Genomic DNA, 26,050 nt, shown 5'->3' with positions numbered 1-26,050 from the left:
ATAACCATATACTATTCCATATTATTTTAAATCTTGAATATAATTTATGTAATGAAGATTCTGGTTCTGTTAAGTATATTATTACATCATCTGCAAATAAACTAATCTTATGTTCCTCTCTGCCAACTCTAATACTTTTTAATATACAAGTCAGACCTAATCAGTTCTGCCAATGGTTCTATTGCCAAGGTAAATAAAACTGATGACAATGGATATCCTTGTCTACTGGATCTAGTTAATTGAAAAGAGTCTGAAATGTGCCTATTTGTTACTACCTTAGCTCTTGGTCCACTATATAAGGCTTTAATCCAATTGTTAAATGTCTGTCCCAGTTCAAACTTGACAAATACTTTAAATAAAAAGTCCCATTCTAATCAATCAAAGGCTTTTTCATCATCTAAGGCCATTGCAACACTCAAAGCTCCTCTTTTATGTGCCAAATGTATTATACTCATCAATCTAATCATATTATCTGCTGACTGTCTTTTTTTTTTAACAAATCCATTTTGATCCATATTAATTAAGTATAAATTTTGCCAGTCTATTTTGAAATATTTTTGCAATTATTTTATAATCTGCATTTAACAAAGATCTAGGTCTATATGAAGATGGTTAAAAATTATCTTTTTTTAAATCACTTATTATTGCTGTTTTAAAAGATTTCAGCAATGTATGTGTTTCATCTGCCTGAGCTAGCACCTCCATAAATAGAAGAATTAATAAATCTTTAAAATCTTTGTAAAATTCATGTGAGAAACCATCCTCTCCCAATGCTTCCCTAACTTCAATCATTGTAAAGAGTGCAGCCAACGTTCTTTGGTCATCCAAACTTAATTTAAGTAAATTAATTTGAGATTTTAAAAATGTCTATATTGCTTTCATTTTTCAAAGATTCAGACTTATTCAACTTTAAATAAAATTGTTTAAAATAATTAATTTCTCAGTTTATAAGAAATTAAAGTTGAATTAATTGTTCTCTATACTTGTTCTGTCTTTAATTCCCATGCTAAAACTTAATGTGCTCTTTCACCTAATTTATAATACTTCTGAATAGTTCTCATAATCACTTTCTTTGTTCTGTATTTTTGCAAAGTATTATATTGAAGCTTTTTATTTATAAGGAATCCTTTTTTAATCTTCGGTTACTTGCCTCTGTAAAACTTTTTTTTCTAAATTTGTTATCTCTTTCTCCAATTATTCTAATTCTTTCAAATAATCCTTAATTTTAAAAGAGTAACTTATTGCTTTTTGACCATATAAAAACACTTTCATTGCATCCCATAAATAAAATTATTAGGAACTGAATTAGAATTAATTTCAAAAAAGAGTCTTCTAATAAATTCACAAAATATCTTAACTTTTTAATAGCATAGATTTAAACCTTCATCTATAAACCTATTATTGCCTATCCACCATTGTTATTGCCAACAACAAGGGAAAATGGTCAATAAAATTCTTGCCTTAGATTCAACTTATTGTACCTTGGAGTTGTGCAGATCTTCTAAAATAAGAATCATGTCAATTAGAATAAAATAAATAATACTTCTCTCTTGGATGAGGTCTTCTCTAAGCATCTACCAAATTTAGATCCTTCATTGATGATGGTGCTTTTGTCTTTACTATAGTTCTGGTTGACCTACCTAGAACTGGATCAAAACAAAAATTGAAGTCCCCTCCTACTAAAATATTTTTTGTTAGTATTTGCTAAATTCAAAATAGTTTCCTGTATAAATTTATCATCATCCACATTTGGTGCATATATATTCATTAACGTCCAATGCTCTGAAAAAAAATTGACAATTTATGATATCTACCTACAGGATCTGTAATTATATTTAGCATTTTAGTCAGAAGTCTATTAAAGCAGTTACTCCCTCTACCTTTGAATTAAATGAAGAAGCTGCCACGTAATCTACCCAATCTCTTTTTTTTAAACTTCTGATGTTCTTTTTCAATTAAATGAGTTTCTTGTAAAATCCTATGTCCACCTTAAATTTCTTAATATGCGCCAATACTCTTTCCTCTTCACTGGCTTGTGAAGCCCATTAACATTAAAACTTAAAAGATTCAATACTTTATTCATTACTATATTTTTAACCATCATTATACCACATCTCCTCTCAACTCCTTGGCTCTTCAATTCTACTATAAATCTTGAATCTAGGCTGTTTTCTCTAACTAATACAGATAGAAAGAAAATAGAAGAATGAAGGTAAATAAACACCGCCCCCTACCAATTAATGTTGTTACAATAATGTGCAACAACACCACCCCCCCTCTACTTTATGGTTAGTGGCCAAAGCCACAAACGCACATATGGTTCAGTAGAAGTCAGTCCATTTTTCTCCATCTTCCCCAAATACTTTTTTTTTTACTTCAGTTCATTTCTTTAAGACAGATTAATATAATCTTAATCAACTTTATTTATATTTGTATTTCAAAAGAACTTTCAAACTTCTGCTTACTGCGTTGGTCTCTGGTCATATCTTCACAAATATCTAGTAGAACATCTGTGTACTCTGTTGTCACCGGATTGTGAAGCCCATTAACATTAAAACTTAAAAGATTCAATACTTTATTCATTACTATATTTTTAACCATCATTATACCACATCTCCCCTTTACCTTTCTCCTCTCAACTCCTTGGCTTTTCAAACCGTTGTCTGTGAAGAATTTATTTGATCTTCCTTGTATAAAAATTTTAAGAGTTGCAGGATGACATATAATGATGCTGTATCCTTATTTCCACAGTGATTTTGACCAGGTTAAATTCTTTAATTTTCTTCAACAGTGATGTCAAGTTTTTAAAAAAATCTTGTTTCCACGATATTCTAATGGACGATTTCTTTCTTTGGCTTGTTTTGCTGCTTGCTCTAAAAAAAAATAAATCCCTGACTTGATAATGAAGAAACTTCATCAAAATAGTCCACAGTTTTTGATCTGGTGATTGTCATGGCCTTAGAACTCTCTGAGCCCTCTCTATTTTAATATCTCCTTATATCTCAATCTGTTCAAAGGTTGCTGTGATCCAATGTTGCAATAAAGGTATTAAATTCTCGCCTTTGTCACCTTCTTTAAACCTGAAAACTTTGATATTGTTTCTTCTAAAATTTTCCAGAGTCCACTCTTTCCCACAATTGTTTATTAACAGCAGCCAGTGCATCAGTTGAATTTTCTATTTTATCTATTCTTTCTTGAACCATTTGTACATCAAATTCCATGTTCTTAACTCTGTCTTCAACTTCACCAAATCTTTTTTAGCAAATTATTAACTATAGTTTAAATGTTGAGTTTTTTCATCTAATTTTCTGATATCTACTCTTCCGTGTTTCAGCTTTGTCATAATAATTAAAGTTTCTGAACTCAATTTGTGAGAATAAATTGGTAGTTTAGATTTAATACCTCCTTTAGTAAGAGATTCTTCTTCATCTTGTTCTTCTTCCTCTTCATCGCTGGCCTGAACTGCTGACATGAAATCAGCTTGTAGAGACAGTGATTGAAACAGGCTGCCTTCCTTCACTATCTGCGCATGCCTCATTGTCCCCGGTTGGTGCAGCTGCATCACTTTTGAAGTTCTTGTGACTCGGACAGAAGTCTACACCACAGCACCCATATCCATCTGTAAGCTAGGCCTTTCTTGTTTTATTTTTTTTGTTGCAGTCCCAAAGGGTGACGTTTGTAAGATAATCTCTGTCTATTTAGGGAAAAAATATCATAAATTTAATCTCTGTCTCTTCGCTTTTTAAATTTTTTTATCAAGAGAGCTAGACTCCTACATTCTGGCTGTACATCATCATGTGATGTCCCTCTTTTTTTTTTAAACCCCTTGAATGAAGTCATCACCCAGTAATCATGCCCTCTCCAACCTAGACTCATAATCTTCTCCCAAAATTGATCAGAAAATACAAAGCAGGCTCTATATGGTGTCTGTGATCCCTTATTATGCTAATCCTATTCAGCTGAATACTTGAGTCACTTTCCTATTTGGACCTTTTATCCAAATTCCTTTTAACCATTGTTATTATATCTCTCAGCAGTTCACAGATTTCTGTTCTTTTATCTTCAAAACTTAAAAGATATAATGCCATGTTTTTTTGTGTTTTTGTGATGGATTGCCAATAAAAATTAGAAATTTAACTGGAATTTCCCTAAATACCTTCTGCTTCAGTGTTGTGTAATTGCCTGAGCAGATACCAGTCTGGTGCTTAAATCCTGACCCATGTCCAGTTTAATGTACTTAAGCTTTCATCCTTGGCCCCTTCCCACAACCATGACTTCTTGCATGCCTACTACCTTTCACCCCCCCCCCATTAAAGTCTATGTCCAATTCTTATTCAGCAGAGCATGATTCCCATTTGTGCAGCACTTAACTTTCTATGGCAGATCCTTAACCTAAATATTTGTCAGCTCACAGAGAAGTGACAGGTTAATATGCCTTTACCAATGCCAACCATATTTTTGATTTGCTACAATAATCAAAATCTAGTCCAAACTCTCTTCTTTGACCTAAAATCCTTGCTGTTTTTTGTCTGTTTCAAACATAAATTTTGTTTTCTTTTAAAAGGTGCAATGATCTTTTGCTAAATTATTCCCTGCAGCAACCATTCCATGCTTCAATGATTTAAAGAATGTGAAGAAATTTCCCTTAAGCTTTCCCTCCTCACTTTTAATCACATTTTTAAATTGATGACCCCTTATCACTCACTCCCTAACAAAAGAAAATAGACCTTCATTATTCAAACTATCAAACCTCTTGGTTATAGTTTTCACCCTGTGCTTTCAACCAAGAAGACTGTGTGGCATAGAAAAAGATTGGAGAATAAAATTATAAAATTACAAAAGAAACTTAGATGCTGAAGTCAAACTTTAAAAGGCTTTCAAAATTTTCAACAAAATATTGTGAAGGGTATAGAGTGGGTTGTGATGGATTGTTTAATTTTGTTTACTTTAAGATACCTCAAGAAAATGGCAATCAACATTCAGAAAACATGGTGAGGATTTCAAAGTCTTGTGACTTCTCTGACTGGAACCTGGTGGGATAGTAGAGGGTCATGTGACCTGTCCATCTGGAACTTGATGAGATTGTGGAGGGTTCGGTGACCTCGCTGTTTGGAACATAGTCGGAAGTCGCATATTTCCCCATCAGTGTTGGACTCTGCCCACCCTTTAGTGCACACCTGACCACTGGCCCCTTCAATCACCTAGATTGCGCAAATTGGGATTGTACTCGCTGGAGTTTAGAAGATTGAGAGGGGATCTCATAGAGACATATAAAATTCTGGCAGGACTGGACAGAGTGGATGCAGATAGGATGTTTCCAATGATGGGGAAATCCAGAACCCGGGGCCATGGTTTGAGGATAATAGGCAAACCATTTAGGACCAAGATGAGGAGGAATTTCTTTACCCAAAGGGTGGTGAATCTGTGGAATTCATTGCCACAGAGGGCAGTGGAGGCAGGTTCATTAAATATATTTAAGAGGGAATTAGATATATTTCTTCAGTATAAGGGTATTAAAGGTTAGGAGAGAAGGCGGGGACGGGGTACTGAACTTTAAGATCAGCCATAATCTCGTTGAATGGCGGAGCAGGCTCGAAGGGTCGAACGACCTACTACTCCTGCTCCTATCTTCTATGTTTCTATGTTAGTGATTACCTGGAACAAACCCTCCAGCTTATTATACTACAAAGTTCATCACATGGAGCAGCTCCTTCTCTTTGCTCTTCGGTCCTGAGACAAACGCTACTCCACTCCAGATCATGAACTATGGACAATGCTGGAGGAGTAGTTGGTAAAGTGGCACTACACAGGGATTGGAGCTGTTAGATAGCATTGGACCTGTGCCCATGTTAGACAAGGAACAGGAAGTAACGTATTGTAATTCTTGGTTGTTATAAGTCTGTACACATTTGCTAGTATTAAATCTTGTATGCCTGAATTGTACTGTGTTTGTAAGTCTGTACATAGTTGCTAGTGTTCGTAGTGTTAAGTTCAATGTGACTGAGTTGTATTGTGTTTGTATGAATGTGAGCAGCTGCTAGTATTGATAGATTGAGTGATTATACTATGTTTTGTGATTGAGAGTATTAGTGTGTGATATCCCTGTTGCGATCCCCATATGTGTGCTTTAATAAAGATCCTTCCTGTGTTCAGCCTGTGTGCAGAATCATTGCTCTTTGAACCTTCCAAACTATCCCTTCCCATACATCAAAGGGTCACTCTGATGACTGGCTTCCAGCTCCATAGAGAAATGCTACAGTAAGTTCCAGACTTGAACAGTTCTCCACTGCAGTAGAGAAAATAGTGGAAACAAGTGGTCAGAAGTGAGTGTGTTGACTATTGGATCCACCCTATAATTTGCAATTAAACTTGAGATTTATGAAAATTTGTGAGCTAAGAGACTAAACAGACTCAATAGCTGACCTCCTTACTATATTGGGTAGATTTTATAGAAATTGTTCGTTTGTATAAATTTCACAATCTGCACCAATCTGATGTTGCTCCAATATTTAAAAACACTTTTATTTTGGTTTAATATAGTTTTAATTAAATTGAATATATTAACTTTTATTCAGATTTTTAAAAATTGTTTACACTTTTTTATGTTTAATTGGCTTTGAACATTGGAACCATTTAGCAGTGGAAAATCTCTTTGATAATTCAAGCTATAAGAAAGCCATTGTGGTTTTATGTAGGTGGAGCCCCCACCTATGATTTAATTGTCACTCACAGAATCTTTCACTTTGCTACAAATAATACATTTAACCACAAAGCTTGCACAGAGAGCAAATTTGAGGTATGCTCCAGAATCATTCTGCCTCTTAATTTTGTGCCAATCACATGTGCAATCATTTTTTGGTCAGTGGTTAATTGCTACCCCTCAACCTTCAGACTCCCGAAAAATGGACTCATTCAGAAACTCATTTAAGGAGTCTTACTTTGCTCATTATTTATGACTGAATATTTGTTTATCTGTATTTTCAGTTTGTTTGTTTACATTTTCTTTTGTTTACATTTCCTTCTTCTTGAGTAGTTTACAGTTACCAGTATTTAGAAATTCTGCCTGACCCACATGAAAAAAAAAGAATCCCTGGGTTGTGTGTAATGTCATGTATGTCCTCTGACACTAAATCTGAATTTGTTATTTCTTTAAGTTATGCAGGAAACTGGAAATAAAAGAAAAGCATTTTATCCTCTTCTCTAAGGAAACATAATGACAGATAGGCAAGAAATGCAGGTTGATCAATCCTGTTTGAATTCTTGGAAGTTGCTTTGGTTGGGTATAGGTAGATCACTATTGAATTTGTGATGTGAGTGCACATCATGTACTTCCTGGAGTGATAGGAAAAATTAGATTCATACATCATATACATGTGAGAGATGGGAAAATTGATCTAAAATTATGAACATGGAAGAAACTAAAGTTCATCAGTTAATGGCTGTAACCAGTACAAACAGGATAAGCTTGGGGGTTAGGATGCAGGAAAGCAGAGTCAGCACGATTAACATAAGAATCTTCTACTCTTTGTGACAAGACCATAAGACTAAGATAAGGAGTGGTAAGGAACAATAGAATGTAGGAAGTTGAGGTAGTCTGGATCAGATAAGGGTCTCCTAGCCCTGGACAGAAGTACCAAGTCCTACATATCTAATTAGCTAACCTTACACAGATTTATACATATGAAATTAGCCAACCCTAGATAGAATGAGTCAACTCCGCATACCAAGAGATTGTAGCCCCGAGAATCAGGAAGGTGTGAATAAGGACAATGACATGATGGGACACCCACAGGATACCCCCTGGTCCTCCAAGTGTACTGAAATTGCACGTAGGCAGGCAGGATTGCCTAATGCCAAACCTCTCCAGCAGGAGGCAGAAGAATGTAAGGGGGAGGGTATTCCTATACTGAAATCAACTGTATAAAAGTTGGGTGAGCCCCAGTGTATGTGTGTATTCCCAGGGTAAGGGGAAGCACCCAACTTTGCATTGTTGTAGTAATAAATGTTCTTTGTTCTCAATTTTTGTCTCGAGCAATTTCTTTAAAGGTACTTCTATTTCTAACATACAGAAGCTAAATTTCAGATAAATTTTCATGTTAATTATGTTTACTTTAAAAGATACCTCAAGAAAATGGCAATCATCATTCAGAAAACATGGCGAGGATTTCAAAGTCGGGTGTGTTTCAGATCCATGGTGCAGGTAAGACTTTCATTTTATAAGGCAATTGTAATTGATTTAGCTCTTTACAGAGATCGATTGAAAGAGTTGTGTGCTCATTCATTGAAATATTTATAGTTTGTATGGTGTGGACTACATTTTTCATGAATATTTAGATGTCCTAAAATGTTAAATTGGAAAAGAAATAAAGGCAGATGAAGGCAAAACTAAGACAGCCCCTGTGTGTTTAAAATTATAGGGAAGGATGAAGGGAATTTATGTGGAAAGGGAGAAGGAAGTAAAATAGAGAGTGAAGCAACAGTTAGAAAATATTAAAGTAAAAGTGAAGGGTAGGAAAATAAAAATCCAAACCACACTTTGCAACTGGATTCTAAAAAGACAATGAGAGTAATGGCATTTTACCTGAATGCCCTTAACATTCAAAAACAAGATTAATTATGTTTATAGCATTTATCAGTACAAGTGGGTATGATTTAGTTGGCATTGTTGAATCATGATTGCATTGTAGAGATAACTGAAACTTACATATTCAGGGATAGCAAATAATTTGGAAGCATAGGCAGGAATCCAAGGCTGGTGAGGTCATGCTTTTTAATGAGATCAGGCCACCAATGAGAATTGATATAGGTTGTCAGGAGCAAAATGTGGTCTTGATCTGTTTAGAGATTAGGTAAGGGAGTAGTCTGTAGGCCACCAAATAATGACATTATGGCAGCATAGACAAGGAGCAAAAAAAAGCTGATTCATGTAGGAATGGAATGGCAGTTGCCGTGGGGGACTTTAACCTACATATTGATTGGCCAAATCAAGATTATTAAGGCAGCCTCGAGGAGGAATTCAGGGAGTGCATCCATTATAATTTTCTTCAATGTGTGACAAAACAGGGCACAAGCTATCTTAGATATGGATCTGTTTAATGTTGAATTCTTGCAAGTTTCTTTGGTTGGGTACAGGTAGATATACCCAAATATACATATATAATTTGTGATCTCAAAGTTAGAGTTCCTCTCAGAAAGAGTGATCCCAGTATGGTTGAACTTCTAATGCAGATGGGGTAACTTGTGCCTAAATAAAGGGGGCAACAATGGATGAGGAAGGAGTTGGCTAACATAGACTGGGAATACAGACCATGTGGTGGGTTGGTTGAGAAACAGAGGAATATTTTCAGAGTATTTTCACAATGCTGAACAAAAGTTGATTGCATTTAAAATCAAGGAAAGTAAGGGTAGGAATAGTCATCTATGGATAACTAAGGAAATAAAAGATGGCATTAAAGTAAAAGTTGATGCATTACAAAAGAGCCAAGACTCATGGGAAAAGAGTTGATTGGGAAAACATTAAAAAAACATTAAGCAAACAATAATTGAAGGAAAGATGGATTATGAAAGTAAACAACCACAGAGCATAAGAGTGGAGAACAAAAGTTATCATAAATGTATAATGTGGGAAAAAAGTGGTTAATGTAGATATAGTTTGCTTAGATTTGATAAGGGAAAATTAATGATGGGTAGTACAGAAATGGCCAAGGTCAACTATTTTGTTTTGGTCTTCATAGTGGAAGATGTAATATGCCAAAGAGTGTTGGCCAGCTCAGTCATGATGCAGCAACTTGGTCAAAGGAGGCCCTGCCATGTTGCTTGGTGTGTCACAGGATATATGTGCGGGCCTCTACTTTCCGTGGGTCACTGAAATCCTCATTAGCGATGAGGAGGCGGATATCTTCTGGCATCTACTTGAGAAAGATTTCTTCAAACAGTAAACATGGCTTTTGGCCATATGCTAGTGCCAGCATCTCATTCATTAAGGCTGATGGCGTGTGCTTGTCTAGGCCATCCATGTGGAGCAACCACGCTGCACCCTCACGGCAGGCAAGCCCAAAAATACAGATCGGGAGCTCCTTGATTGTCTAGTAACTGTCCATAACTGGAAGTCGATGATTTGGCCTGCTGTTTCCTGGTCAAGTGAACTGACCACATTGTAGTAATTTGTGGCATCTGTGATGATTTGTCTGACCTGGAATTGGGCTTCAGTCTGTTCAAATTCAAACCTGCAGCAGCGAGATCCAGAAAGTCAGCAGTTTGAGTGAAACCATATTCAGCGTGCTTGGGTCCGTCATCTTTGGGTCTAAAAGCCATTTGGACCATCGGGGTCACCAATATAGTTGTGCTAGCCATGCAGTGAGTGGAAAAACAATGTAGAGTGGGAAGTGAGTTGAACCAACTGCTTTACTGATTTAAAAGCCATGCTCTTAAGAACCCTCTCCCTGTGACCTGTTGGGCAGAACTGACTGTGGGCTTGCCTTGCACCCGGAGCTCTTATAGTCAGATCTGCTGCGACTTGCCTGCGACTCCATGAGCCATTTTCCCTGTTGAGTGGGCGAGCCACCACAACACAAAGAATTTAAAGCTTGATACACGTTCCACTGCCACTCCATTGATGTAAATAGGGACATGAGTGTGGCTTCCAGCATGCCTGAGGTCCACAATAATCTCCTTGGTCTTCTGGGAGATAAGTGCCAAGCTGTTGTCGGCACACCACTTAGCTAGGTGCTGGACCTCGTCCCTGTAGGCTGTCTCATCATCCCTTTTGATCAGGCCAACTACTGTGGTGTCATCTGCGAACTTGATTATGGAATTAGAACCATATACAGGATCGCAGACATAGGTGAAAAGGGAATACAGGAGATTGCTCAGCACACAGCCTTGGAGCACACTGATGCTCAAGGTGAGAATGGAAGAGAGGAGATTGCCTAACTTAACAGATTGGGTTCTGTTAGTCAGAAAGTCCAAGATTCAATTACAGAGGGATGAGCTGATACCAAGGTGACGGTTTGATGATCAGTTAGGAGGGAATCACAGTATTGAATGCCAAACTAAAGTCAATGAACTGCATTCTGACATAAGAGTTGGAAATGTCCAATTGGGTCAAAGCAGAGTGAAGTGCTGTGGAAATGGGATCCTCAGTTGAACTGTTGGTACTGTAGGCAAATTGATGAGAGTTTAAGGTGATGGGTAAACAGAACTTCAAATGTGATTTTAAAAAATAGTTTCTCAAAGCACTTTGCAATGATAGCAGTGAGTGCAACTGGACGGAAGTCATTCAGACTCGTGGTGATGGGATGCTTCGGCGCTGGCACGATGGTGGCAATCTTGAAACTCATGGGAACAATTGGCTGGGCCAGGGACAGATTGAAAATGTCTATGAAGACCCCGGCCAATTGTTCTGCACAGACTCTAAGCACACAGTCAGGTATAACATTTTGACCAGCTGCCTTCCATACATTCACCCTACTTAGAGTGACCCAAACATCAGAGATGGAAAGTGAGATCACCTTCTAAGCATTTTTTTAAAAACTGATATTTTCTAAGTATTGACACTTCACAAATTATCTAAATGTTCTGAGAACTGTCTGATCTAAAATTTTGATAAGTTAGAAATGCTGCTTGCTGTAGTTACTTTTGGCTGAGATTGGAAACTTACACTTGTAGGTTAATTCACTACAGATTACCACAGATTTTCATTAATTTTGGATCTTAATCAGATTTTAGTTCAAATTAGTTAAATAATACAAATCTGTACTAGAGATTCAAAATGTACTGGATCACAGGAGTTGCCAGAGCACAGAATGCCGAACAGGAGCATTTCAATCTGTACCAAGATCAAGACAACAGATTAGATGTTCTTCATGCTCTCTTTTGCATCATTCTTAAATAGGAATCACATTTGCTACCCTCCAAATGGAAGTGACTATTCCAAAATCTGTTGAACTATGGAAAATGATAACCAGAGTATGGTATCTACTATTTTCACAGCCACCTCTTTCCAAACAGTGATAAATTCCAAGACCTTAATGATCTATAGTCCAGATTTTCAGGCTCATACTTTCTCTTGTGTTAATTTTGTACTTTCTTGCATGTACTATTTTTTTTTTCATTTGCGCTAAGCTCTTGATTATTGAGTATTTCTGGAGGGTTTGTATGTCATCTTTCATGAAGATAGACACAAAATACTAGTTTATATTTTATTTTATTTCCTTATTTCCCATTATTAATTTTCTCATCTCTCTAAGATACGCATATGTGCTTCACCAGTCTCTTCCTTTTTGTTTGTTTTTTTATTCTTTATTCATTTATTTTCATCTTCTGATTTTCCTTTTTTTAAACCAATATCTTGGTTATTGTTTCAATTCTAAAATACTCAATCATCAAGCTTTAATAGGCAAAAGTGTTGGAGAAATTCAAACTTTGTTTTTTCTGACAACTTTGCTTTAGTTTTTAATATGAACGCTATTTTGCCTTGGATTAAAGATGAATGTTTAATTTATCTTGTAATCAAGGCTGGGCTTTTCCTTTGTATTTTTGTCCGAAAAAGAAATGTGTATTTGCTGCAAATCAAGTACAGTATTATTTCTTTAAACACTCCACATTACTCATATGCTGCCATACTATTTAATGCAGTTCTTCATCCTACCCTAGCTTCTCATATCTTCACAATTTTTTTCATTTAAGTTGACATTCCTCATTTCAGACTGAATTCCACAATTTTCAAACATAATGTAAAGATCTATTCTCAGTCACTGTTTTGAAGCTCTTTGAAAGCAGAAGTATTAATTAGCCATTTCTCAATGCATCTAAAATAGCTAGATCCAGGACTAGTCACATCTAAAACAGTATGCTTCTAGAAATCTATATTGTATACATTCCAGAAATTAAATCTCTACATTGTACAGTACAAATTTAATTGCCCTATAAAGAAAACCTGCATGATACTGTATTATATTTTATGTCTTTGTTTTTACTATACTGCATCTTACAACTGTACCATGACTAAAAGTCCTTTCAATAATCCCCAACAATATCTTCTCCCTGTTGCTTCTTAGCTCCACCTAAACTGATTCTCATTCAACACCACAATCTGCTGTGCCAAGATCTTTGTGATCTACTGCACTGATGGCATGCTTCTTTAACAGTGCTTCTCAGTGTCCTTTTCCATTTTGCCTACCCATCCAGAGCATTGAATATTTAGTTTCTGGATTTGGTCATGCAGTAACCACTGTTCTGCAATGGCATTATATCATAACCCTTTATTACTCTTTGTGCTGTTAATAGATTCATCTTGTAGCAGATGTTGAGTGCATTTAGATGTGCTGTCTTTAAAATTTGGACATTTAATATTTTTACAATTTAAAGTAAAATAAAAATTCTTGAAAGGGAGGGGAAGAAAACAATAAACCAATGAAAAGCATTTGAATATATTTAAATCAGTTAAATAATTGGAAAGGAATTTAGTTGGCCTCTTCTGTGGCCAGTTTTTCCTTTAAAATTTATACTGTAGCCCATTTCGATCACCTGGTGCAGACTGAGCAGGCAGTGTTCCCAGTCAAAGTGTTGGTAAATCTGTACTTGGCGTTCCTCTGATGAGACTGATGGTGAAGTATAATTGTCTTGTTAGCACCTATAAATTATGCAGAAATTCAAGACTTTTGCCTTTGCTCAGCTGCTTATCCATTCTCTTTTGTCCAATTTTGCAACCCTTAAAGGCAAGTTTTTGCATCTTTGATATGCTCTATCAATGACTCCAAATCCATAGAGTGAGGAACGATAGGGTTTATTACACTTTAGACTTGTAGCTGGCCCAATTCCATGTGCTCGACTGAGGACAGGGAGAGGGTAGTCAACCTTTATTCCAGGGTCACAAGGGGAGGAGTTACCAAGGCTTGAGTCACCAGTGGGGGATGGGCCAGCTACCCATTGACACTCACACATACACATATTTGTATCACCACAATCTTCTCATACAATTTTCACTCCCAAGATTCTTGAGCCATCTGCAAATGGGAATAGCTTAATTTTATTTACCCCATCCAAAGCAATTACAATATTTTACACTTCTGTCAGATCTCTCATCTTATTTCCTTCAAGGTGTAAAGCCCCCACCTTTGCTAGTTCAACTTTGTATCTAAAATCCTTTATCCCTAAAAGCATTCTACACTCCTTGGGAATGAACTCCTCCCTAAAATAAAGTTAAAGAATTAATTTTCCAATTGTATCTTGGGTTATCTGTAATGAAGATTCAGTGTAACTTGATTATCCCACATAAAATAGGCATGAATTAATAATTTGTACTTTTGTGCTGGAGTACAGAGAATTTTTTTTTAAAGTATCAGATTTATTTGTTCATGGGGATATGGTTTTACACAACATGCCTACATTTATTGGAAAGACAGATCATAATCTAAAAACAGGTGGGTCTGGAGTCAGATTTAGACCAGACTGGGTAAGAATGGGATTTGTGAATAACGGAAGGGAACAATCCTGTAACTTTACAGTTACCATTACTGAGACTAGTTTTTTTATTCCATATTTATTCAATTACAGGAATATTAAAGCCCTTTAATTCTCTATCAATGTTCTGAATTTCTCACCTCCAGACCTCAATCAGTGAGGAAACTCCTGTCAGTACCAGAGCACCACAGGGCTGCGCTCTAAGCCCCCACTCTATTTGGTACACACCGATGTGTGGCTCGGTACGACAACACCATTTACAAATTTGCAGATGATACCATGGTAGTGAGTTGTATGAAAAGGGGCGATGAGTCAGCATTCAGGAGGGTGATTGAAAACTTAACTGAATGATGCACCAAGAAACAACCTCACACTCCAAGTTGCCAAAACCAAGGAATTATTGACTTCAGGAAAGGAAAGTAAAAGGTGTATGATCCAATGATCATTGGAGGGATCAGAGGTGAAGGAGGTGAGCAAATTTAAGTTCTTGGGAGTCGCTATCTTGGATGATTTTTCTTGACCCAAAACTCTAATGCCATCAGAAATAAAGGATGTCAGCCCGTCTGCTTCCTCAGGAGTTTGTGGAGGTTTGGTATGCCATCAGAAACCCAACACATTTCTGTCGATGAGTGGTGGAAAGTGTGCTGACCTGCTGCATCACGGTCTGGTATGAACACACCAATATTCCTGAGTTGAAAAGCACTGCAAAGGTAGTGGGCACAGCCCAGGAAATCACAGGCAAAACACTCCCCACCATTGAGAATATCTACAGGGTACGTCATAGGGCAGCAGCAATCATCAAGAATCCACGCCAGCTGGCACATGCTCTGTTCTCACTTCTACAATCAGGAAAGAGGTTTACCTAGGTGCCACAAGACTCGCACCATCAGGGTCAGGAACAGCTGCTACCCCTCCACCATCAGACTCCTCAACAACAAACTCAACCAGAGACTTATTTAAGGACTCTTGCATTGGCACTTTGTTTTTTTACACCTCTATATATTGCACTTTCAGTCTGTTTACATTTCTTTATTTGTTTATATGTACACATCTTCTTGAGTACAGTTTTTTTGTGTTACCATTAAGTGGTAATTCTACCTCGCCCACAGGAAAAAGAATCTCAGGGTTGTCATATGATGTCATCTCTGTACTCTAACAATAAATCTAAACTTTGAAATGTTGTCTGCCACTCCAGTAACTTATTCAATAGGTCATTGTGCCCACCTCGTGCAGTGAACTGGGATTCAATGGTAGTGTGTTGTGCTGATGGCTGGCCCCACCTCCTGGCTCTGCCCCATCTCCTCACATGTAACCCTGGTTTCCTGCTTAAACCCAGAACCTTTCTGAAGACTACTGGGAGACCCTACCCATAGTTATAAGCTAATAAAAGCATTTGTTCTCCCTCCAATTGTCAGAACTTTTATTCACGCTGCAATTTTATTAACTTATTCCCTAACGATGGAAGCACTACTCAAGCCAGGTATGCAATTGATAGACCCTCTGTTCCCCGACATGACTGAGGAGTTCACATACTGGCTGGAATTTTTCCAGGCCTACCTGAATGTGACCAGAGACGTCTTCCACACTGATGAACTTATGAGGTCCACACTTGTTTCGAGGGTAGGAACAAAAGGGTATGCAGTCATCAGGGACTGCTCTATTTATGACGCTGCTATCGAGGTGTTGAAGGCTAGGTACCTGAAGTTGCAAAATGAGGTCCGAGCGAAGCACTGACTCTTTCCACGTCGCCAACAGCCCAGAGAGACCATCGATGACTACCTGCTAGATCTGTGAATGCTTGCCAAGAAGTGCAGGTACGAAGCAGCTACGGGCTGTATTCACGAGAAAGAATAGATGTGGGACACTTTAGTTGCAGTGTCCACTTGAGGTACGTGAGGCAGCAACTGCTTGAGTCGGGAAAGAAGGACCTGGCTAGCCACGTCGAACTGGCCAAATTGCTCGAACAGGTCAAGCTCAAGGATATCAACTTAGAAGCCAATGAACTCACTCACCCAGGTGACCCTTTCCAAGGACCAGTTGCTCCTACTACCCCTTCTCTAATGGCTGCCACTTCCCATGCAAGAGAGTGCTTTATTCGCGGCAAGAGCCAGCATCCCCAATCTTGTTGCTCGGCAAAAGACTCAGTGTGTTCCAGCTGTGGCAGGAAAGGACATTGGGTGAGGGTTTGCCACGTGAGGGGAAGCCTGGGGAAGTACATGGCCTACACCGCTCCCAGATCTGATTCCAGCCCCAAGCTGTCTGCCCCGAATTCATCCAAACCCACTTGTTGTACTACATGCTAACAGAGGGTTGTGCCACGACGTCGATGACATCTTACCCATGCAGGACAACCCAGGAGGGTGGGGGCCAAAATGAGGAGCATGGAGTCTCTGGGGACTTAGCCTCGAGGGTCCTGGATCAGGTCAGACCACACCAGCTCAGCAACACCATAAATGCCTAATTGACACAGGCTCTACTGAAAGTTTCATATAATCACAGATTGTGCAAAAGTACAACCTAAAGATGTATTCTTCCAATTATCGCATATTCTTTGCACCTCATTCACATTCTATGCGTGTTCAACAACATTTCTTAAATTTTTCTGTTGTTGGGTCTGGACTTCCTGTGTCACCTTGAAAGCGTAACCTTGGAGTATTCTAGTCCCCTCCCCTCGTAATATTTTGGAACGGAAGACCCCTAAAATCAGAACTCACATTCAGCCTCTCCACACTTCCTCCTCTTCCTGAATCTGTTCTCAGACTCCAAACCTTTTGCTACAAGAGCAGGAGGTACAGTGCAGCAGGCCAAGATTTTATAAAGTCTGAGACCAAACGTCTGTTCGATGAAGGTATCATCGAACCCAGCTGTATTCATAGCTACCTTTGACTGATGAGCTATGTCAGTACCTGCTGGTGAGGGGCTTCGCGTCCAGTAGGACTACTAGCTACAATCCCTGGGGGAATGGGCAGATTGAAAAGGAGAACGCCATGGTCCGGAAGGCCCTAAAATAAAACGGCCTTCCAGGCTCATGCTGGCAGGAAGTCCTCCCTGTGGCACTCCATTCCATCTGGTTGCTACTATGTACCATGACCAATGCTTCTTTTCATGAGCTACTATTCACTTTCGAAAGAAGGTTGGCATCGGGAACTACACTCAATCTGGCTCACCACTCCTGGTCCGGTCCTTCTCAGGAAGCATGTGAGGAAAAGTAAGACTGGCCCCCCTGGTGGAAAGGGTTAAACTCCTCCAAGCTAATCCCACGGATGCCCATGTAGAATACCCGGATGTCGGGAGGACACCATCTCCATCAGGAACCTGGTATGTGCCGGAACAGAAGATTTGTTGCCTCAGGTGCCCTGTGAGCCACAGTGCTTGTTCTCGCCATCCCCAGTCAAGGCCCCGTGGGATCCAGTTCAGGAGGAAATTGCATCCCCCTCCACCGTCGAGCCAGAGACCCAACCCACCGCTCCTCCCTCACAAGGTGACCAGGAGACCCAAGGAGTCCCTTGGTGCTAAGGCACTCCATCAGGATTTCCAGATCCCCAGACTGCTTCAATCTGTAAATAACTGTATATTTTTGAACCATTTTTTTTTCTAAACCCATGTTCTCTGTCTTCATTCACAGACTCTAAATTCTACAGCAAGGGGTGAATGCAGTGAACTGCGTTTCACTGGTAGTGTGTTGTGCTGATGGCTGGCCCTGTCTCTCAGCTCCACCCCCATCAGCTCACATATAACCCTGGTTTCCCACCTAAACCCAGAACCCTCTGAAGACTACTGTGAAACCCTACCCATAGTTATAAGCCAATAAAAGTGTTTGTTCTCCTCCAGTCATGAAAGATTTTATTTGCACTGCACCACGTTAATGAATTGTGCTTAAATTCACTTTTAAATACTCTGTTCAACATCTGGATAAGGCTTGATACTTTTTTTATTATGTTCACTTCAAAGATCACTCAAAACACTGTACAAAAATGAAGAATATAAAATCTTATCAAATTATACAGTAAAGTGGTAACATTTCATTTAAACAAACATTTTGGAATGACTGATATTGTTACGAGCTCAGAGGACCCCAAAACCCAGCAGCGATAGATATTCACCAAGACAAATAGTTATTTAAACAAAAGTTGCTATAAACATGAAAACAGAATTACACTTTAACTTATCATTATTAACTTACTTTACCTAACTTAGCCCCCTTCTAATTCTAAGCGCACATATATGTAATGTGTTTGTAAGTTTAGAAAAGTTCTTTGGTTTACAGTCCAATCTCACTTCTCATTCCTCCAAGTTCACTGGTTACAGGCAATTCTTATACTGTGCACAGAATTTAACATTGATAAAGTTCACTGGGATTTGGTGCTTGAAAGGTAAATGGTTACCACTCAGGAAGGTTCTTGTTGGTTTTCAGAAAGAGATGTGTTGTTCAAGAATATCCACAACTGATGTACCTCACTGTCTTGCTGACAAAACCTGCCCCATCAGGGTTTTCCAGATGATAACTTCTTTCTTTCAGGTCACCACAGAGTTCCTTTTCTATTTCCCTTATTTCAAGTGAAACATTAGGCAGCCAGTCCTCTCCTCTTGGATGAACCACAAGGGCTGTGACTTGGCCGTCTTCCACATTGGAGCTTCTTGCCAACTTTTCCTGTTTCAGTTCCAGCTGCTCTTGCTGGCTGAAACACAGTCAAGTGATCTCTGCTTCTCTCTCTCTCTCTCTCTCTCTCTCTCTCTCTCTCTCTCTTTGACTCTCTCTGCTTGCAAAACCACATGACCCTCTTACAACAGCAAAACTCTCCTGCAGACAGCAGCGGCTCCAGCCTGCTCTTACGTACTTGGTCTCATGAGAACAATTAAGCAATCAATGCATTTCATATTATGGTATTTAAAAACTTGCAACATCTAAACTGCTCAGCCTGATATCAACTTTTGAAACCGTTGCCTTGATAAACAATAATCCATTAGTGATGTCTCTTGAGCTCTCTTCAAAGCTCTTGCAAAAAGGTGTGAGAAGCTACTGTCTCCAGTATTTCAAATAAGATCTGTTTTAAAGTGTTTGCATGTGACCTACTCTAACAAACTTTTCCCAATTTATCTCCCAAAAATATTTCTATATACTCTGTCAGAATATGTGTCAAGTATTTGCATGAGTCATGTAAAACAGGGAAGACAAAATGATGGTTCATGTGAATCAAAACTGCAAACGTTCTGCATTTTAAAAAAAGATCACAAAGATGTTTTAATTGCACATTTTGTTGCTAAGTGCAATCCAAAGATTACGGTTTCAAAAGTTGATATCAAAGCACAGGCTGAGCTGTTTAGATGTTGCAAGTTTTTAATACCATAATATGAAATGCATTGATTGCTTAATTGTTCTCATGAGACCAAGTATGTGCATTTTTGTTCAGGTGGTTAGGGGGCATTTTTTTTAATTCTTGTGAGGATTCTTTGAAATTTTAAATCAACTAGATTGTGTGAAATGTAAATATCCTTTATGTAATTGTGAAACCCTTAAAAAGATGTTGTGCCTAAAACTCTCGAATATGGATTGCAAAGGAGATCAGATCAGATTCAGATTTATTGTCAGAGTATATACATGACATCACATACAGCCCTGAGATTCTTTTTTCCTGTGGGCGAGGCAGAATTACCACTTATTGACAGTGCAAAAAAAATCAACCGACTCAGTGTATACAGGTAAACAAATAAACAAATGTAAACAAACTGAGCAATACAGAGAAAGAATCAATTTCATTTTTGTATTCCTGGCTTTCACAGAGTGTAAAACTCATTGCAAATCTTTTCATGCTTTGTTGAATATATTTTGAATATAGTGTGCTTTAATGCTGACATTTGCATTACTGGTATAGATTTAAAAAGTAGCTCCCTTTTAAATGTATAACTGTAGTTTTTCATTCTGTGAATGAATTTCTTATGTATTATTTACATAGATACTTAACTTTTATATTTCAAATTTGAGCTGTATCATTCTGTAACTACAGTCTGTTCTATCTTTAATTCACAGAGAGCATATTTTATTATGAAGATGAATTTCTACAATGAAATGGCTGTCAGGGTAAATATATCTCCCTCGTTATTCAACAAATGATGACATCAAAATGTTCTCAAAATATGCTTTTATGCTGTATTTGGTCATCTAAATCAGAAGCAAAGTGAGTTTCCATCTGGAAAAGTGCCAAATTCTTTTTCTTAATATGGATTGAAGAAAATAATTCAATTTATTGTACAAATGGCTCTGAAAGTATATTTCTACTTAAGAAAACTGTCTTAAAATGTAGCAGAATTTTAACAATATGCATGGATAATCTTTCATTGTTCAAATATGTAAAATTATAAATCTACATTTCTTCACAATTATGCCAACTTGTGAGAATTAATGTTTAAATATAGTGATTTTAGAAAAAATATATATATTTTTTTGGAAACTTAATTTTTTTGGCATCACATACACCACTAAATAAAACCAAATTGGCTAGAATATTCATATTTGCTCTAAAATATGGTACAACTGAGATTTGTTAGCAAAAAAAAATGTTTTATCTGGTGGTTTAAAAGAAAATGTAGATCAGAGTGTAAAACATCAAGAACGAAACAATGATTAGAGAATATAGTTAAGAAACAAATATTTGTGAACTAGTATTGTATGCAACAGAGTGGGCATGTAATGATGCAGTGAGATCTTCTTGCAAGCTAAGCTGACTGAGTTCATCTGTGGAGCAGAATCAGAGTAGGCCGTAAAGAAAGTCAGAATAGCATTAGTATTCCAAAACAAAGATTGGTTGATATCTTCAAGAAAGTTTTTCTTTAAGCATTGTGATAAAGAAGTAGAGATATAATAGAATCATTCTAATGATAATCAACCAAAAAAACATTTTAAAAAGTAATAATGCCTATGGTCTAAGAGATGGTATTATTTTAATTATTTCAATGCAGCTTTGAAAATGTAAGCTAGTTAAACAACTACAACAATGTATATTAATGGTCAATTATTTGAAGTAATCTGAATGAAGCATATTTAAAAGCAACAATGTTTTTTTTAAATAATTTATTATAATTTTTTTCAAATTGCTATAGAAGATGTACTCTTGGTGTTCAAAAAGAAGTCTTGCAGAAGAAGAGATCATTCACTTTGGAGGCTAAATTTGATTGATAGATCCACAAAATATTGGGATTGTAAAGCATGATTACTACATCTAGGCAACCAGAACTGCAATCAGTACTCCAAGTGTGGTTTCAACACCTTGTACAACTCAATCACAAGGACAAAATCACAACCATAGTTCTACAGGTCATTCCACAATGACAATCTCCTTTTGTTGCTTTCTTCTCTAATTCCTCTGTTCCTGTCACTGGTTGTGGCCCAGTCTAAGAGCAAAACTTCAACAAATGGCAAGTCCTTCTGATAAAACAAGGTTTGTAAGCCAGTGACCTCCCATTAATTTATGGGGCCTCATTCTAAATTGCTGAATGTGGTGTGTATTACCTGATGTCGTTGCAATTTATTGTTTTGTGCTCAAGTTCCTTTGGCCTTATTACTTCTTCAGAACAGTCTCTTTCAAGCATCCACATTATTTGTGCAACGGATGAAGCTGACAACATGCTAGTGCATTGAAGAGGGGTCACTCATTTAATTCTTTCCTTGGATTTAAATTGTAATTTAGATATTTTCCTCATCTACACCACCAATTTTAGTGTCATCCACAAATTTACTAATCATGTATTGGCATCCAAATTTTAAAAAACCAGACAACCATGGTCCCAACACCACCCCTGCAGCACATGGCTGGTCACAGCCCTCCACTACTACCTTTTGAGTCTTCCTACCTATACATTTTTAAATCCAAGGGGCCAGTAACCCTTGGATCTCATCAATCCTCTGGTCTTCTCTTCAAAAAACTGTCAGATTCACAAGACATTATCTCCCATGAATGAAGCCATGCTGACTACCTTCAATAAGTCCATGCTTGTAATTAAGTTCCTATTTTGCCTACTCCTCCTTTTACTTAATTCTCTAATACTTTGGCCCACCCAGTGATCTCTTCCTCCATCTGCCTCTCTACCTCTCCCACCTTCTGTCCAATACCTAATCATCTCATGAAGGAAATTAAATTGAGATGGGTAAAATGTCTTGAAGAACACTTACTGAGCCATTCCATGACTGCACTTTAGCATGTCTGAATAACTGGCTGTACTTTCAGTATACGAGCAGAGACTGAAGACTACATTACTAGTGGCAAAGACGGTAAAAGTATGGGTGAGGAAGACAGAGGAACACTTGCATGACTGCCTTGATCAGTGGACTGGACCATATTCAAGGACTTGTCTCCAATTTGAATGAATATGCCACAGTTGTCACCCACCTCGCTTTGAAAAAGAGAACTCAGTGGTACCAGGGACTCATTTAAAGACACTTACTTTTGCATTTGTTTGATTTTTTTTTTAATTCTCTCTGTTGCACAGTCAGTTGTTTACAGGAACTGTACATTGAGTACAGTTAATTTTTGCACTACCAATAAATGGTCATTCTGCCTTGCACTCAAGGAAAATAATCTCAGGCATGTATGTGATGGCATGTTATGTTCTCTGAAAATAAATCAAATGTTTTGAGAGATTGGTCCTGGACAGAATGAATTTGTACCTGAATAAAGATCTGGATCCACTGGAGGAAATGCACTAGAGGTTGATAGATCAGCTAGTTGAGTGGTGTCACAACAACAACAATCTTTCACTCAACCTTACCAAAGCTAAGGAACTGATTGTGGACTTCAGGAGGGGAAAATCACAATGCAAACCAGTCCAAATTGAGGGGTCAACAGAGGAAAGGATTAAGATCTTCAAATGCCTGATTGTCAACATCTCTGAAGATGTGTCCTGGGGTCTCCATGTTGTTGCAACCACAAAGAAGGCTCACCAGTGGATATACTTTGTGAAGAGTTTGAAGGGGATCTGTTAGGTTGCCAAAGACTCTTGAAATTTTTTAAAGGTGCATCATGAACAGCATTCTGACTGATTCCATCACTGTCTGGTATGGAGGTGCCAATGCATGGGACAGGAAAGGGCTGCAGAGCATTGTGAACTCGACCAGCACCATCATGGACATCAGTCTTCACTCCATCAAGGACATCTATAAGAGGCAGTATCTTAAGAAAACAGTCATTATCCTTAAGGACCCTCACCACCTCGGCCATGCCCTCTTCACATTGCTACCATCAGGAAGGAGGTACAGGAGCCTGAAGGCAGTTCCTTCTTTGTCATCAGATTTCTGAGTGGACAATGAACCATGGACTCTTCCTCCCTTTTCTCTTTTGCACTTCTTAAAATTATATTTTTAGCAATTTTGCACCTGTAATGCTACTGCAAAACAATAAATTTTGTGACATGTTCATGACAATAAATTCTAATTCTAAAACTGAAGAATATCTGTATGTTTAAAGAAAGCAGATTACAAGATTTTTTAAAATTTTTCAGTTGCTTAGTGTATTAAGAAACCCTGTAAAGTCCATTCAATTTGTAACAACACAGAGGGGTCCAGAATTTTGCCCAGATCTTGAACCCTATCCATTCCAATGTGAATGTGTCAGCCGAATTCAATTAAAAACATTTATGTAATTGTGATTCCACATCTGATTGTATTGCTTTCAAGACACAAGCAGCATATTTGTGGCACGGTTAGCATAGTGCTATGACAACACCAGGAACCTGGGTTCGAATCTGGCGCTGACTGTAAGGAGTTTATACATTCTTCCTGTTTGTGTGGGTTCCCTCCAGGTGCTCTGGAGTCCTCCCACCCTTCAAAATGCCCTGGGGGTTGTAGACCAATTGGGGGGATTTGGGCGGCATGGGTTCGTGGACCAGAAGGGCCTGTTACCTTGCTGTAAGCCTACATTAAAAAAAAATTAAATAAAAAAAAAATGCCAATTGACAGTGTTGCATTGGAAATCACACAACTTCTGAAAAGACAAATATGAATATTCAAGATCAGCAAAGCAAATGAATGTCAGCTTTGCATTGGGGCTTCCAGGGTAACAGAAATCCTGCATTCTGTTCTTCAGCTTGGGCTCTCTATCAAAGAAAGGTTATTTTTGATTGTGAGAATACAACAAAAGATCACTAGATTTATTTCCAGGTTGGCAAAATTGTTGTATGAGAAGAAATTGAACAGACTGTGTCTCTGCTATCTAGAATTTAGCAGAATGGAGGTAGCCTCATTTAAATTTGAAAAATTCTTATGGGCTTTGAGAAGTTAGATGTGGAGCTTGTATATCTATAAACCATGGATTGTAGGCTCAAAATAAGGGATCAACATTTCAAGATAAGAAAAAAAAGAGAATGTTCTTCACTCATCGACAAATGTATCTTTCAAATTCTTTGCCTAAAGGGGCCATGGAGAATGGGTTACTGACTATATTCAAAATAGATATCTAAATAGATATTAGATGTTAAGGGGATAGAATAATGTGGGCTTAGTGCAAAAAGAGACATTGAAGTTGAATATCAAACATGATCTGCCTATCTCTTAATATTCCTCTCCCTCCCACCTGCCTTCTTATCCTTTGCTCCTTCAAAAGAACATCTGCCAAATGGTGTAGTGTGCAGCCATCTACCATAAATCTTGACAGCTGTTGATGACTCCAGCGACTGTTAAGTCCAGAAAACATAACCAATGCTTCAACATGATAGTGGTCTCCTTTATCACATTTTGTGTGGCAGCATGGCCTTCATTGTTTATATACTGCTCACATCGGTGTGTTTGGATGGTGTCAGCCAATGTCTTAGTACTCTGTAACTGCCCTTTGATACATCTCAGTGGCTTAATTACAAATGTCCTAACAGTCAATCACTGAAGGGCTTGTGACTGTAGCCAGGATACTGGGTGTTGAGCTACACAATTCAAAAGTCAATTCCGGAAATCTGATATCAAAGTAAAAAACATGCTGGAATTTGTAAGTCAGGCAGCATCTGTGAAGAGGGAAGTATAAGCTGCTTAGGTCAATTACCTCGTATCAAAACTGTAAAATGTTAAAGATAATGTTTTAAGGTGCAGAAAAACCAACACGATTCATTTCCTGTTGTCATTTGCCAGATGAATGTTGAGGGCATGCTGTCCCCTTCATTTGTGGTGAATCGGACTGTTGATATACAAAGCCAAGTTTCCCGGAAGTGATCTTAAAACCCAAGTACTATTCCATTCGTTCAACAGCCCAAATTTTACATTACATAGCATTTCATATTTTCACTGTATCGAGATTAGAGTTTTCCTCATATCCTGTTCTCACGATATCTCCATAAAACTCGTGCTCAAGTGAAAGAGAAGCAGACTCATCCACAGGAACCTTAGAACTTTCATTGGATAGACTGTTGGCGAACTCAAATAATGCTTCTATTATTTGAATATGTTGAAGCCTTATAAGGGTTTAAGATTGCCATAATCTAAAACAGCCATTCTCAACATTTTTTTTCAGCTTTCTCCCCCACCCAATAAGATTCAACTCAAAATTTATGGGCCCTTGCCTGTGAAGCAGTCAAGTTTTGGTTTCTTCCGTACTTCTCTCCTACTGACCAC

General features: G+C 37.9%; 1 protein-coding gene across 5 annotated transcripts in view; it reads left to right on the top strand.

The window, feature by feature from the left end:
* The window catches only part of spata17 (spermatogenesis associated 17), a 327,736-nt gene that overhangs the window by 52,622 nt on the left and 249,064 nt on the right, over positions 1 to 26,050 (top strand). For 3 of the 5 annotated variants that reach the window (XM_069931278.1, XM_069931274.1, XM_069931275.1), the window contains exons 3-4: positions 8,119 to 8,200; positions 20,492 to 20,542. In XM_069931278.1, coding sequence (XP_069787379.1) covers positions 8,119 to 8,200; positions 20,492 to 20,542 — 133 coding nt within the window. Of the gene's footprint in view, positions 1 to 4,952; positions 4,992 to 8,118; positions 8,201 to 20,491; positions 20,543 to 26,050 lie in introns of all 5 variants that reach the window. The other 2 variants (XM_069931276.1, XM_069931277.1) reach the window with 1 other exon arrangement.

The sequence above is a fragment of the Narcine bancroftii genome, chromosome 4 (genome assembly GCF_036971445.1).
Source record: "Narcine bancroftii isolate sNarBan1 chromosome 4, sNarBan1.hap1, whole genome shotgun sequence".
Taxonomy (NCBI): domain Eukaryota; kingdom Metazoa; phylum Chordata; class Chondrichthyes; order Torpediniformes; family Narcinidae; genus Narcine; species Narcine bancroftii.
Note: the sequence above shows the minus strand (reverse complement) of the source record. Positions and strands in the feature narration are given on the sequence as shown.